The following is a 15282-nucleotide window of genomic DNA, read 5'->3' as shown; positions in this document are numbered from 1 at the left end:
AACACTACCTCACTACTTTTCTATTTCTGTTTTTAGCACTACTTAATTGTTTAATTCACACTTTTCCTCTGTATTTCATTGTACTGCTGCTACAAAGTTAACAAATTTCACGACACATGCTGGTGGTATTAAATCTGATTCTGCTACCTGACCTGCTGAGATCCTCCAGCATTGTGTGTCTGTCGCTCTGGATTTTAAACATCTGCAGAATCACTTGTTTTTATAATACTAAGACATTTGTTTAGCGGGGAAATTAGTCGCATTCGGGAGATGTTTTACTCGAGGTGTAATTGGAGGGCTTAATTAGAAATAATTTTCCAATGTTGTACAATCTAATGTTTGCTGGGTATTGTAGGCCTTGCTGCAGCCACACGCTGTCAGAAGCATTACTACAACTCCCAGAAGGCAACGCACGATCCAACTACTCTGCCTGACGTCAATGTCGTCACCGTGGCTTTTTTTTGGTTGGCAGAATGAAGGGAAACATGAATGAGAGATTGTAAACTCAGCAGTGTAACAGATACTGGATCCAATTATCAGCAACTAAATATTCAAAGAAAATGGGTTAACGATCAAACGGTGTGACTGTACTCGTTTGAGGAGCTTTGTAAACTGTTTTTGCCCTCTTGGTGGCGCCGTGAAAAGATGTTGTTGTAGCCCATCTGCATCCTGGGTCCTGTAGTCTACAAATAGTAGAGTCCCCGCTGAACGCCGGGAAGTGCTGGAAAGTGGACTACATTTCCCATCGTGCCTCGAAGCCGCCCCCATTTCACTGGACGGCAATGTTTACTATGCGTTGAAACACGTCAAAGGGAACGAGACGGATCAAAACAGAGGAGAAGGTGGAAAAGGAATTAAAAACAATGAAAAGCAGTGTTTGTTATACGGAGAGTGCTTGAAATATTCGCCTGAGACGGACATCCCGCGGCTTGCGGTGGCTGGATTCCAATGAAGCTTGAGGGCACCGCCGGCCGAGGCTGCAGCCGCTGCGGTGGCCAAAGTGTCCTGCAAACCACTCGGAGGAGCTCGCACTCCTAGCTGAAGGCACAGGTTGGATCAGCGGCGCTTTCACCCCTCCCCACCCCTCCTCCTGGTCAAGATGGTAGCTTGGAGTGGAGGCGCCTTGTGGCCGGGGCCTGCAACGAAAGGCCGACGGGGGATGAGTGAGTGAGAGAGAGGGAGAAGCAGCAGCCCCACTCCTGGAAAGGCTTCGGAGACTCCCGTGGCTGCTGGAGGATTCGTGAACGTTTTGCACGCTTGCACCTCTCCGACAGAGCTTGTTTCGCGACGAAGGAATTTATGCAGATCGTTCCCCCCCCACCCCCCGCTCCTGTCCTTTTCGTTTGTTTAAAAACAAAGTTTTAATCGTGGACACTTATAGAACAGTGAAGGTGAAATATCTGTCATGAGTGTTCGTGATCATGTAGCATCTGACATTGGTTTTCACAGTCGTTCTTTTACACTGCCTTTTAACGTCAGCTGAAAGAGATTCTTGTTTGCCACACGCTCTCTTAAACTGTATGCAACGCATCGTTTTGGATTTACTTAGAGAAGAAGAAAACAAAGCTGCTCAGAATCGCAATGGTTTTGTGAATTCTGAGCATTTTAAAAGGAAGTTGTTAACCGGAATGCTACTTGTCTTTTTCTATTACCTTGTTATCGAAAGTCACTGAGATTGACTGAGATAGGAAAATAATTTTTGTGGACGTTGTTTTTTTTAAAAAAAATCTAAATGATCAAAATCTGGGTCAACATGTATGTTTAAACCTCTTCAGTATTATATGGTTTCATATAATAAAGTCAGATTCTGAATTCCGGGAAAGATGCAAAGTGTTTATTTGTAATTGGAAAGGACGTATTAGAACATATTGCAGTGGGTGCCAGTCCTATTCCCCTCAATGGAAATTGCGTTGTGTTAATTCTATGGGACTAATCTCAGTTTGAAATCAAAGTAATATTTGCAGAAAAGAAGTATCAGTATATTTGGATAGGTGGTGGTGGTTGTAACTTCCTAAATTTTGCAAATAATCGGGAACAGCATCCGAATTTGTTTCCCTTTTCAATAGGATGCAAGTTATTTTATTGAAGATATAGAGAGGTTTGTAAGAAAATCAATTATATGTATTTTGTAAGACAGAAGTCACGAACTTTAATTTGTGGAGAGAAAGAAACCATTCTTGTTTGGATTTTAATTGACAGAAGATTTTACAAATGATGGCTGAAGAATCGGGTCGGGCTGAGATTGACCCTGACTTCAAACCACAGGTTCGTCCGAGATCCTGCACTTGGCCTTTGCCAAGACCAGAACTGACAACTGTGAAGCAGGAGGATTCTGCCACAGGAACTCCCACTGAAGAAGAAAAGCAGGATGTTGTTGATTCAAGTGCTATAAAACTAGAGAGTGAAGTTAACCTGAATGCAGAGGTCTCTTCCCAAAGTGCTGCAGCAAGTACACAGCGTAAGAGTTCTTCTCGAAGAAATGCATGGGGCCATCAATCTTATGCAGACCTTATCACCAAAGCTATTGAGAGCTCACCAGAGAAGAGGCTGACACTCTCTCAGATCTATGATTGGATGGTCAAATCTGTGCCTTACTTCAAGGACAAAGGAGATAGCAACAGTTCAGCTGGGTGGAAGGTAAGAATTCTGTTTATTTTGGGGATGAGTGGGTAAGATGTTAGCTTTTGAACCTTCCATGTTGGGATTTGTTCCAAGAGCTTAAAGTAAGATTTGATATACATTTCAATCTTTGAGACAGTTTTGATAAATAATTAAAAGCATATTTATTATTTGCATTACAAAAGGTGACAAGGAACAATACTTTGGTTTACTGCCTCAAACTTGATATCTGTAACAGTTTGCAAATCATCTCCTCCGGGATGTTTTGCTGGCTTGTGGCCTGTCCAGAGTGCTTCAATGTTAACTGCATGACTTCTAGCCTAACCATCAAGGCAAATTCCATTTGGCCATTTTTGTCAGATTTCGCATTGATACCTGTTGGCCTACGAATCTGTTTGCAGGCAATTGGGACTAGAGTAGGTGACAAGTGTTAGCTTGGATGTGGGCCTCTGTGCTTTAATACTCTGACCATATGTAATTTCCAATAAATCCTGATGTAAAAATGTTTATATTAGAGGAATCTTGTGGCATTAAGTGATAGCTGAGCTAACCTTGAGTTCAGTAGCAGTTGTGGGCCAATCTCTATATTAATTTCTCCTTGTTCTCTTTCCCTAATTAATAACGCTTTTGTAAGTATTTGGAAGATCGCTTTTGCTTGCAGCTCAAGTAGCAAGATGCATATCATTTAGAGTTGGCCCATGTTTGGTACAGCTAGAGAATTAGCAGCAGTTCTTTACTTTTTTCACCCATTTGGTAATTAAGTGTAAGCTTGTCTAGAAAATTATTGGGAGACTTTGCAATCTTGATTATATTTTCAGCATTGTCAATCACACTTCTAGGATTAAAAAGTATCCTTGATTATTAGAAAAATCCCTGGTCTGCTACAGGGCTGGATTTACTGCCCTCGCTGTTTATTTGGCTGAGTTCACTTACCTTGAAAGAGACCAGGCATAAGCTGGTTTGCTTTTGGGTAAATGACTTGTATTTGAGATGTGAATTACTATTAACGAGCTAACAAGCACATGAAACAAATAAGATTTAAGTCACGAGTATTGTTGTGAGGACCTTTTGAATTTTAGCATACTGTTAGCCAAACATACTTTTAAATTTTTTTCCATTACTAGCCAAAATACTGTCATAGCATTATTTGGGAAGCTCTGACAGTAGTGGATAGCTTAAGATGTCGTTTCCAGTCTTGGCATCACGTCTCACTGACTGTGTTCTTGTAGTTGCATGGACTACTTAAAAAAAAATAAACTTTACTGATACGCTTTCAGAAAGGTTCCTCTCCTCTCCAATCCATGATACTGAAAATGTGTCAAATTTGGAAACGTTACTGGGTCTCCAATGGCAAGTTTCATGTGTGTTATCCCTTTTTTTAAGATTGGATTAACCAAAACTGCCACAGGCGAATTTCACAGTAATTATTTCTTTTACATATTTTCACCTGGTTTTGAATTCCTGTCACTTTTATAAGATCAGAAAACAATGCTTTTGTCACCACTGTCCTGTGATTTTAGAAGTTGGATATTTAATCACCTCTTTTAAATGGCACCAGGGGTCTTGGGACAATAGACCACTGCTATACTGTGAGAAGGAATGCCCACTGTCCATGCCTAGACTGCACTTTGGGAAATTTGATCACTTTGCTGTCATTCTCCTACTTGCACACAGGTACAGGCTAATAAGCAAAGTTCCAGAGCTTAGGACAACAGAGGTGGTTGTAGAAGGCAGGAATGGCTACGGCATTGTTTCAAGTTGGTGGACAGGGCCATGTTCAAGGACTCAACTGTGGATCTGAATGAATACACCACTGTTGACACAGACTTTGTAAAAGCAGCCGTAGATGAGTGTGTCTCCACAAAATCATACGCAGCTTTCCCCAACCAGAAGCCCTGGATGAATCATGAGATTTGCAATCTGCTGAGAGCCAGATCAGAGGGCTTCAAGTCTGGTGACCAAGAATGTTATAAGAAGCAAAGGCACGATCTCTGGAAAGCCATCTCACAGGTGAAGTAGGAATTCCAGACTAAACCTGAGTCAATAAAGGATGTTCAACAGCTGTGGCAGGGCTTGTATGCAGTCACTTCTTACGAAGTGTAGGTGACAGCAGGACTTCGTTTCCTGTTGAGCTCAATGCCTTCTATGCTCTCTTTGACCATCAGAACATGGCAGAACTATCATGAAGTCCCACAGCCCCTGATGATCCTGTGATCTCAGTCTCTGAGGCTGACATGAGAGCATCCTTCAGGATGGTGAACCCACTGAAAGCATCCAGTCCAGATGGGGAACCTGGCAGATGCTGATCAACTGCCTGCAGCGTTCTCTGAGATCTTTAACCTCTCGCTTTGGCAGCCTGAGGTACCCAGCTGCTTTAAAGCAGGTTTCAGTTATACTGGTGCCTAAGACGAGTGCGGTAACCTGCCTCAATGTCTATCATCCATTTGCACTTACATCTACTGTGAAGTGTTTTGAAAGGTTGTTGATACGTATCCTGCCCGAGAAACGACTTGGATCCACTTCAATTTGTTTACAGGCACAACAGGTCCATGGCAGATGCCATCTCATTGGCTCTTCACTCAACCCTGGAACATCTGGACAGTAAAGATGCATATATCAGGATGCTCAGCATTCAAAACTGTCATCTCCTCAAAACTAATCAGTAAGCTTCAAGACCTTTGCCTCAATACCTCCTTGTGCAATTAGATCTTTGATTTCCTCTCTAGCAGATCCCAGTCAGTTTGGATGGGTAGCAACAATCTCCAACAGCAAAGGTGCACAGCAATGCCGTGTGCTTACTCCCCTGCTCTACTCGCTTTACACTTACGTCTGTGTGGCTGAGCTCAGCTCCAATGCCATATTTAAGTTTGCCAGTGACACCGCTGTCATAGGCCAATCAAAGGTGTTAACAATCAGCATTTAAGAGGAAGACTGAAAATCTGTCTGAGTGGTGCCACAACAACAACCTGTCACTCAATGTCAGCAAGATCAACAAGATGATTATCGACTCAGGAGGAGGAAACCAGAGATCCATGAGCGAGTCATTGGGGATCAGAGGTAGAGAAGGTCAGGAACTTTAAATTCCTAGATGTTGTTATTTTGGAGGTGCTGTCCTGGGCACAGCACATAAGTGCAGTTACAAGGAAAGCACGGTAGCACCTCTACTTCCTTAAGAACTTAGGAAAATTTGGCATGACACCTATAACTTTGACTTAACTTCTTTAGATGTGTGGAGGAGAGTATATTGACTGGATGCATCACAGCCTGGCATGGAAACACCAATACCAGAATGGAAAATCCTACGAAAAGTAGTGGATATTGCCCAGTCTTATCACAGGTAAAGCCCTCCCCACCATTGAGCACATCTACACGGAGCATTGTCACAGCAAACATCATCAAGGACGCTCACCACCCAGGTCATGTTCTCTTCTCAGTGTTGCCATCAGGAAGAAGGTACAGGAGTCTCAGGACGCACACCATCAGGTTCAGGAACGGTTATTACCTTTCAACCATCGGGTTCTTGAACCAGAGGGGATAACTTCACCTGCCCCATCACTGAACTGCTCCCACAGCCCATAGACTCACTTTTAATGACTCTTCATCTTGTGTTCTTGATATTTATTGCATATTTATTTATTTATTTATTATTATAACTTCTTTTTTCTTTCCTTTTGTATTTGCATAGTTGTCTTTTGTACACTGCTTGACCACCCTGTTGGTGCGGCTTTTCGTTGATTCTATTATGGTTATTGGATTTATTGAATATGCCCACAAGAAAATGAGTCTCAGGGTTGTATATGGTGATATACAGTATTTGTAATATGATAATAAATAAATTTACTTTGAACTTGAACTTTGAAATTTGTCAGCCATTGGCCATTTATTAGCATTGATTGCTTTGATTGTTAATTTGTCTTTCGAATGCTGTACATTTTTTCTTTTTATTTGCAAAGAACGATTAGAATATAGAACATAGATTAAGATCAATATACTTCAGCCAATCAATATTATTGTGGTGGTTCTTTTTACCTTGGCATTACTTTCCTATACTAACTCCACATCCCATATTTATTATCTTAAAACAAGCATATTCAGATGGTGACAAACTACCAACAAATTCAATAGATGTTGCTTAATTCCACCCTATAACATGATCAATCTGTTTCCCATCTCTGCTCTTGGACTTTATATGTTCATTTATCATTAACTAACTCACTCTATTTCCCTGGAGCAGTCCCCATTTCTGGTGATATTGCCATTGCCTTCAGTTACTTTGTGAAAAGCTCATTTTTCTTTATGATATGGCTTTCACAACTGGGAGTTCAAAGTGTTTTTTTCATCCCTCAGTTGATCTTATCACTTTGGTATGTATTCAGTAGCCTTGATTACATCTTTTTCATTTCTCTATATTCTGTTCCCCCAACCTGCTCCTCCACAGTTCAAATAATTTTTTTTTACATATTTTGCTTTCTACTCCAATATCCTGTTTCGCTTTGATCTTCTACCAATTTTGAGCACATTTTGTAATGAAATTCATTGCAGGCTGAAGGTCAGAGCTATGTCAATATATTAGAGACTTTATCGCCCTCCAGCTTAATTATTGATTACAATAACTTAAGACCCTAATTATATCTCCCACTTTCTCTTTGAATTAGCACTATGGACTGGTTTTGCCAGTGATTTGGGGATTGTGAGAACAAAAGGGGTGAACATCTGCCTTTAGTTCCTTATGGTTGTCATAACCGCTGTGGGGTGGGAGGGGAGTGCATAGTGTGGATGAGCTCCGATTGCCTTTTAAATGCTCCGAATGGCATGCCTCTCAAATAGCCCCTGACAATCAAGTCCAGGTTCCGGGCTTCATGTGTGGCTTAGCAACTAAGCTTGAGAGAACTGTTTCTTTTGAGAGGAGAAGGAGCAAAGGCCAGTAACTGGCTCCTTAAAACCAGTTGTTCTGGGGTGATGGGGCTCATCATCCGAGGTTAGCAGCTCATCTTGGAAAAGGAAAACTTGCGGCTATACCCATTCATGGAAAAATCCAGAGCTGGAGCCCCCAAGGCAGCCCTACATTGAGTTCAATGCTGACTGGCAAATGCTGCAACATCATTGGTTCTAAACTGTATCGATTTCTGCCGTTCTTTTGGAATCATTAGTTGCTTGGATGAATGTGTGCCTTCAAGAACATACTGGGCATACCCATACCAGAAATCATGAATGAACCAGTAGATTTGTAGTCTTCTGAGGGCTAGATAGGTGGCATTCAAGATTGGTGACTATACAAGAAATCCAGGTACAACCTATGGAAGGCTAATGTAAGGGCAACAAAAAAAAATTCTGTTAGAGGTTAGAGACAGAATTGGATGCACTTTAGCTCTGGCGGGGTTTGCAGGCCGTTACTTCCTTCAAAGTGATATCTATCATCATGAATGGCTGTGGAGCTTTACTCCCAGATGAACTTTAATGCCTTTTATGCACATTTTGAAAGAGAGAATAAAACACCTGTGCGAATCCTTGCAGCATTTGGTGACCCTGTGATCTCTGTCTCAGAGGCAGATGTTAGAACATCTTTTAAAGTTTCATCTCAAGAAGGTGAACCTTTGTGAGGTTTCAGGACTTGATGAGGCTCTGAAAATCTGCGCCGACCAACTGGTTGGAGTGTTCAAGGATATCTTCAGTCTCACTGCTGCAGTCAGAGGTTCCTGTCTACTTCAAAAGGCTGACAATCATGGCATTGCCCAAGAAGAGCAAAGTGAGGTGCCTCAATGACAGTCACATCTGCTGTGATAAGTAGTTTGAGAGGTTGGTCATGGCTAGAATCAGCTCCTGCCTAAGCAAGGACATGGACCTGCTGCAATTTGCCTATCATCACAATGGGTACTGAGAGGGTAATGAATAGCCTTATTGTGGACCGGTTCTCATCTTCCAGGTTTTTGGTTGTTGGAGTTCACTGTCTTCTTTTTTATCTGCATTGCCACATTTTATTTTAGTGCTGCATGCTGTTTATGGTCTTCAACTTTTATGTATTTGATTTATTTTATTTGCTTTCTGCTTTGTGTACTGATGTGAGTTTGACATTTAAGCAACACCTATTTTCCAGATGAAGCATTTTTACTGCACTTTTCCTTTTTCTCTGCTTTATTAATGCTGTTTTTTCTGTATTATCTTCCATTTTGACAAGGGACTAGAGCCTTCTCCGCAGACATTTTTGGCATTGGGAACTCATAGATGCAATTTCTGTACATCTAGATCTTGGGAATAAAATCATATTTACTGTATTTGAGAAAGTTAATATTTGCATTGATAAATTTTTACTGATCTCTTTGACACTGTCATTGGATAAGTTTGCACTATCACAAATTACAGAAACTCAATTACCAAATTAAAATCAAAATGCAGTTCATTAATTCAGCAAGTTGTAGATACGTCAGTACTAGAAAATTAAGTATTAATGCAAAGTCCTGGAAGACATGGAGAAAACTGATTAGACATAAGTAAGTTAATGAGTTTTTTTTCCTCTGTAAAATTTTGCCTGAACTTAATATTCACAGTACGTTGCTTAATATTAATTTAGCAGTTCACTAACAAAAAACAGAAACCCCGAGCAAAAACATATTTTCACCATTGGAGATTTCTAAACTACATTGCTCATTTTCAGTGAAGTTGGTCAATAAATTAAGTTTATGAAATTTAAACTGGATCAATGGGTAGCTGAACATTGATTTCTTTAGCAGTGCAGAGCCAGTGATTAGAAGCTGAATGGGCATGGGATATAGATTGGCTCATATGGGATATAGATTATTTCATTCTGGACCATTTTGTATTTGTATTTTTGCACTTGAATGTCATTATTACAAAAGAGTAGGTTTACATGAGTGTTGGTCTTCTGATTACAGTCCCACAGTTAAACTCTGATGAAAGTAAGGTTAACTACATATTCGACTACTGTGTCATTTTCTGTTTTCTGTACAGTTTTAGTTTTTTATAGTTGGAGTGCATTGAATGGTAAAAAAAAGATTTATTTCTGTGAATACGGTCTGTGGTGATGGTGTTTCATTTTGAGAAGCAGGCTGTTTTTGGAAGGTGGAAGTGGAAATCTGTTGGGGTTGGGGCAGAGCGTGGTCTGCTGGTGGGAAAAATTAGAATTTTACCAAGTGCACCATTTGGTGTATATATTTCAAAATAAGGATGCAGGAAATAGAGTGAGAGTGTGAGTGTGTGTGTGAGTGTGTGTGTGTGTGTGTGTGTGTGTGTTGCATTCACTTCTTAGTGGCACTCTGCAGTTCAGTGGGATCGTGGCTGATAATTTAACTTGCATCATGTCTCTCAGTACCCTTGTATCTGAAAACCTGCCAGTGTCTGTATTGCATGTACTTGGGCACTTGTACAGCCCTCTTAAGTCGGGAATTTCAAAGTTTCACAGCTCTGTTGGTGAAGAAACTTCTGTCTTGAAGTCTGATCCCTTATTTTGAGGCACTTGCTCCACACACTAGACGTCAAGTCAACTTTTATTGTCATTTCGACTATAACTGCTAGCACAGTGCATAGTAAAAATGAGACAACGTTTTCCAGGACCATGGTGTTACATGACACAGTACAAAAAACTAGATCAAACTACGTAATAAAAAAACACAACACAGAGAAAGCTATACTAGACTACAAACCTACACTGGACTGCATAAAGTGCACAAAAACAGTGCAGGCATTACAATAAATAATAAACAGGACAGTAGGGCAAAGTGACAATCCGGGCTCTGGATATTGAGGAGTCTGATAGCTTGGGGGAAGAAACTGTTACATAGTCTGGTCGTGAGAGCCCAAATGCTTTGGAGCCTTTTTCCAGACGGCAGGAGGGAGAAGAGATTGTATGAGGGGTGCATGGGGTCCTTCATAATGCTGTTTCCTTTGCAGATGCAGTGTGTAGTGTAAATGTCCGTGATGGCAGGAAGAGAGACCCCGATGATCTTCTCAGCTTACCTCACTATCCGCTGCAGGGTCTTGCGATCCGAGATGGTGCAAATTCCGAACCAGGCAGTGATGCAGCCAAGAGGGACACTATCTCTGCATCTATCCTATCAACAGTCTTAGGAGCTTTGTGCAGTGAGATCACTACTTCCTTTGAAACTCTCATCTGCTTAACCCCTCATACACTAGGCTCACCATCTGTAAATCAATATGAAATTTGGATGCATTCCTTTCTTAAGTAGATTTATTCTTTGCCAGGGAGACTAGTTCTGTTCCAGTATTCCAGGTCTGGCCTCAATGTTGTTCTTTGCAATTGGGCCAAGATGTCTTCATGCACAAATTCTCACAGAAAAAAGATGCCATTTGTCTTCCTAATTACAGGTTAACTGTGTGATTTATGTATAAGAACACCCAGGTCCCTTTGAACACCTACATCTGTCAATCTCTAATAATGCTGCCCTTGTACCAAAGTGAATGCCCTCATATTTTCTCCCATTGTGTTCCATTTGCTGTTATTGTCCTTTCACCTTGGTGACTGTATACTGCCAACATCCGTCTGCACTTTCCACAATCTGTATTGTTACCTGCAGTTATATCATCGAGAGACCTGGATATGTTACAGAGACACATAAGAACAGGTAGGATGCAAAAGGATTTAGACAGATTAAGAGAATGGGCAAGAAAGTGACAAACGAAATATAATGTTGGAAAATGCATGGTCATGCACTTTGATAGTAGAAATAAATGTGCAGACTATTTTCTAAACAGGGAGAAAATCCAAAAATCTGAGATGTAAAGGGACTTGGGATTTCTTGTGCAGAACAACCTAAAGGTTAACTTGCAGGTTGAGTTGGGGGTGAGGAAGGCAAATCCCATGTTAGCATTCATTTCAGGAAGTCTAGACAAGAGCAAGGATGTGATACTGAGGCTTTATAAGGCAATGGTGAAACCTCACCTTGAGTTTTGTAAACAGTTTTGGGCCCTTCATCTTAGAAATTGGAGGGGGTCCAGTGGAGGCTCACAAGGATGATTCCAAGAATGAAAGGGTTATTATTTTAGGAATGGTTGGTGGCTCTGGGTCTGTACTTGCTGGAATTCAGAAGCATGAGGGGGGGGGATACAGTTGAAACCTTTTGAATGTTGAAAGACCTAGACAGAGTAGATGTGGGAAAAAAATGTTTCCCATGGTGTGGGAGTCTAGGTCAAGAGGGCACAGCCTTAGAATAGAGGGGCACCCTTTCAAAACAGACATGGAGTAATTTCTTTAGCCAAAGGGTGGTGAATTTGTAGAATTTGTTGCCACATGCAGCTATGGAGGCCAAGTCATTGGGTGCACTTAAGGCAGAGATTGGTAGGTTCTTGATTGGACATGGCATCAAAGGTTATGGGGAGAAGGCCGGGAACTGGTGTTGAGGAGGAGATCGGGAAAAAAAGGATCAGCCATGATTGAATGGCGGATCAGACTCGATGGGCCAGATGACCTAATTTTGCTCCTATGTCTTGTGGTCTAAATTGCAGAAGCTCGATACCAGATTTTTTTAAATGAACTGCAAATTGCTGGAGAAACTCAGTGGGTGGAGCAGTACAAGTGGAGGTAGAGAGAGAGTCATGCTATGGGTCAAGACCTTGTATCAAAACCAAGACCGGGATATATTACAGCAACATAATTCATGTAAATAGTAAACAGCCACGGTCCAACCAGCACTCATCCCTCCAGGATTCACGGTTAACACTCCCAAAGTGAACTATTTGTTCCTGTTGTGTCTGTCAACCAATCCTTAATCCATGCTACTATATTACCACTAATATTTTTGCCTTAATAATCTCGTCTATTACTTTATTGAAGACATTCTATAAGTTCAATTACTAATTTGGCCTTGTCAATCTTTTGTCTGTGACCTTAAAATAGTTCCAAAAATTGGTCATGCATGATTTCCACTATGCTAAGTCTATGTAAGCTCTGCCCAAATCTAACAAGTGCCCTGTTATCTGTAGATAACTGCAATATTTTCCCTTCTACTTATGTCATGCTGGCAGATCAATAGTTCCGGTTTTCTCTCATCGTCCTTAAAATCAAAGAAAATCTATAGCATATTTTTTTTGTTTATTGAATGTGCATAATCAGCGGATTATCGGCACCCAGTTGCCCATCATTGAGAACATCTACCATAAACGCTGCCTGGGCAGGGTGAGAAGCATTATCAAGGACGCATCTCACCCTAACCATGGACTTTTTACTCTCCTCCCATCTGGTAGGCACTACAGGAGTCTCCGCTCCCGCACCAGCAGGCACAGGAAGAGCTTCTTCCCTGAGGCTGTGACCCTGCTGAACCTCCCATCACAACGCTAAGCAGTATAGCACCCATATTGTACTGTCTCAGTACGTTTATATTGTGTGTTGTAGCACTTACTTTTTATTCACAGTTATTTTATAAATAACACTATTTGCATTTCTGGTTAGATGCTAACTGCATTTCATTGGCTTTGTATCTGTATTCAGCACAACAACAATGAAGTTGAATCTAATCTAATCTAATCTCTTGGTTCCTTCTCTGTACTTCTGGGCTCCTATTTTTTTTTTCCTTTCTGCTTTCCCCAACCAAAGCTCCACCCCGGGGAAATGCATGAAATCTTGTGAATAGTGGAGTGTATTACAGTTAGTTATCAAAGGTACACTTCCATGTCAGGGTGGCAGGCAGTGCAGCAGTTAGCGCGATGCCTTACAGTGCCAGCGATCCACTGAAATCCAGTTCCTGCTGTGGGCTCCGGTTTCCTCCCATGTTAAGGTTAGTAAGCTTTGGGCATGCTATGTTGGAGCAGGAAGCATGCTGACTCTTGTGGGTTCTCTCTCTCCCCCCCCCCCCCCCCCAGAAAATAATACATCTTGTCTATGTTTTGATGTGCATGTGACAAAGCTAACCTCTAAAGATCTTTAACATTTAGGCAAATAACCTTTTTTCCAAGGTCTTGGTCTAACAGCTGCTGTGACAGAGAATAGATGGGCACATTGGAGGGAGAGAGGGTTACAGGCCTCTCTGTGCTTTGTTTTTGCACTTAAGCAGAGGCTATAATGTGGCTGTTAAGAATATATAAAAAAAAATAGGTCTTGGTAAGCAAGTAGGAAAGACCAAATTACTAATAACTTGTATCTTAATTCCTTTCTAAAAATCCCACCCTGGTGTATCAGAATTCTTCATTGTGGTTCATCTGACGGGTTGAAATTAGAAACTACCATGGGTGGTTCAGCTTTCTTTATCTTTTGAAGTGTATTTTGTCTTAAAGTTTTGGACCAAAATAAAGAATCAGTGGTCTTAAAATTTATTTGATTATTGCATGGTTAAGCCTCTGCTCTGCCTCATTGCTTCCCAATAGTGAGCTTTGAAATATTGCTGATGACATTTTAACAAAACATTTTCAGTTTGTGGTAGACATTGCAAATAACTGGAAGAAATCCGAGACAACAGGAGTTAAAAAGGAGACCAAACAGCTGCACAAAATTTGCCTTTAATATCTCTAGTGTAGCTGACAGGAAATGCATGTACATTTCTATAATTAAGAATACATTCTGTTGGATTCTTCTGCTGTGCCATGGGAGAAACAGTCTTCACTTAAAAATGAAATGGCAATGTATTTCTAAATGTTTGACTAATTTGCTAAGAGGCATTAATTAAAGCTCAACTGTTGTTTGACGTTTACTGTTTAGAGCCTTGCAAATAACTTCTAAAAAATAACTTGTTTTTATTTATCATGAGTGAACCTAGCTTCTCTCTGAAGCTGAACTCTTTCCTGAGACTTAAAAGCTGCACCCCTGTGCTAGCACTTTAATCCTTGGGAAGTGTTGGCAAGAGAAAGCCTGCTGAAAGAAACTTTCTTTGATGATTCTGGCCACGACTCATTTGTTCCCCAGCACCACAAAGCTGTAGAATTCTGTTCTTGCCTGAGTTTAGCTATTTTCTTCCAGCTTACAATCATGTATTTTTTTAAAAAGCAAGCTTGACTTCACTTTCCAATTTCTTGCACCCTCTGTTATTCTTTTCTAGCCCTGGCTGTGAATTGTCTTAAGACAGTCAAAGATTTCTTTGTAATATATATCTAAATGGATCTGTTTTCTAAACTTGGAACTAAGAATCAAAAAGCTACTAAGACTAAAAGAAAATGGCTTTGAATAGACTAGTGAACAGTCTCTTAAAGTTGTAAGTGTGACATCACGTCGGACACTACTGAGAGTGAAATTTGAGACTCTAGTATATAGACTATAAACAAGTATGCAGTTGTTATCATATAACCAGTATAAGTTTGTTGGAAATGTATGGAAATTGAACTAAGAGGAGTTGCCATTATCCCTATCGGGCTGAATTATGTTAGCTGTGGCCGATGGCTCCAAAGGGAACTGCTGGTGTTAGATGGTGCTTGGTTAGTCACGGGTATGCTGAGATAGACCATAGCCGTTTTCTCTTCAGTCCATAGTGGAATTGGATTCCTCGGATGGTGAATCCCAGTTCACTGAACTTCAAAGTTCAAAGTAAATTTAATATCAAAGTGCATATATGTCACCTTATACAACCCTGATTCTTTTTCGTACGGGCATACACAGTAAATCTAAGAAACACAATACCCAACAGAATAGACAAATGGCCAATGTGCAAAGGACAGCAAGCTGTGCAAGTATGAAAGAGGGATTAAAAAAAGCAATAAAGATTGAGA

At 40.8% G+C, this 15282-nt stretch overlaps 1 protein-coding gene across 1 annotated transcript in view; it reads left to right on the top strand.

Moving 5' to 3' along the window:
* Positions 1 to 753: 753 nt before the first annotated feature.
* The window catches only part of LOC132397977 (forkhead box protein O1-like), a 41436-nt gene continuing 26907 nt past the window's right edge, over positions 754 to 15282 (top strand). Inside the window, exon 1 of the mRNA XM_059976833.1 lies at positions 754 to 2637. Within this exon, the coding sequence (XP_059832816.1) occupies positions 2212 to 2637 (426 nt within the window). The 5' untranslated portion in view covers positions 754 to 2211. The remainder of the gene's footprint in view (positions 2638 to 15282) is intronic.

The sequence above is a fragment of the Hypanus sabinus genome, chromosome 8 (assembly GCF_030144855.1).
Source record: "Hypanus sabinus isolate sHypSab1 chromosome 8, sHypSab1.hap1, whole genome shotgun sequence".
Classification (NCBI taxonomy): Eukaryota; Metazoa; Chordata; class Chondrichthyes; order Myliobatiformes; family Dasyatidae; genus Hypanus; species Hypanus sabinus.
The sequence above is the reverse complement of the archived record's forward strand: the minus strand, read 5'-3'. Positions and strand labels throughout refer to the sequence as shown.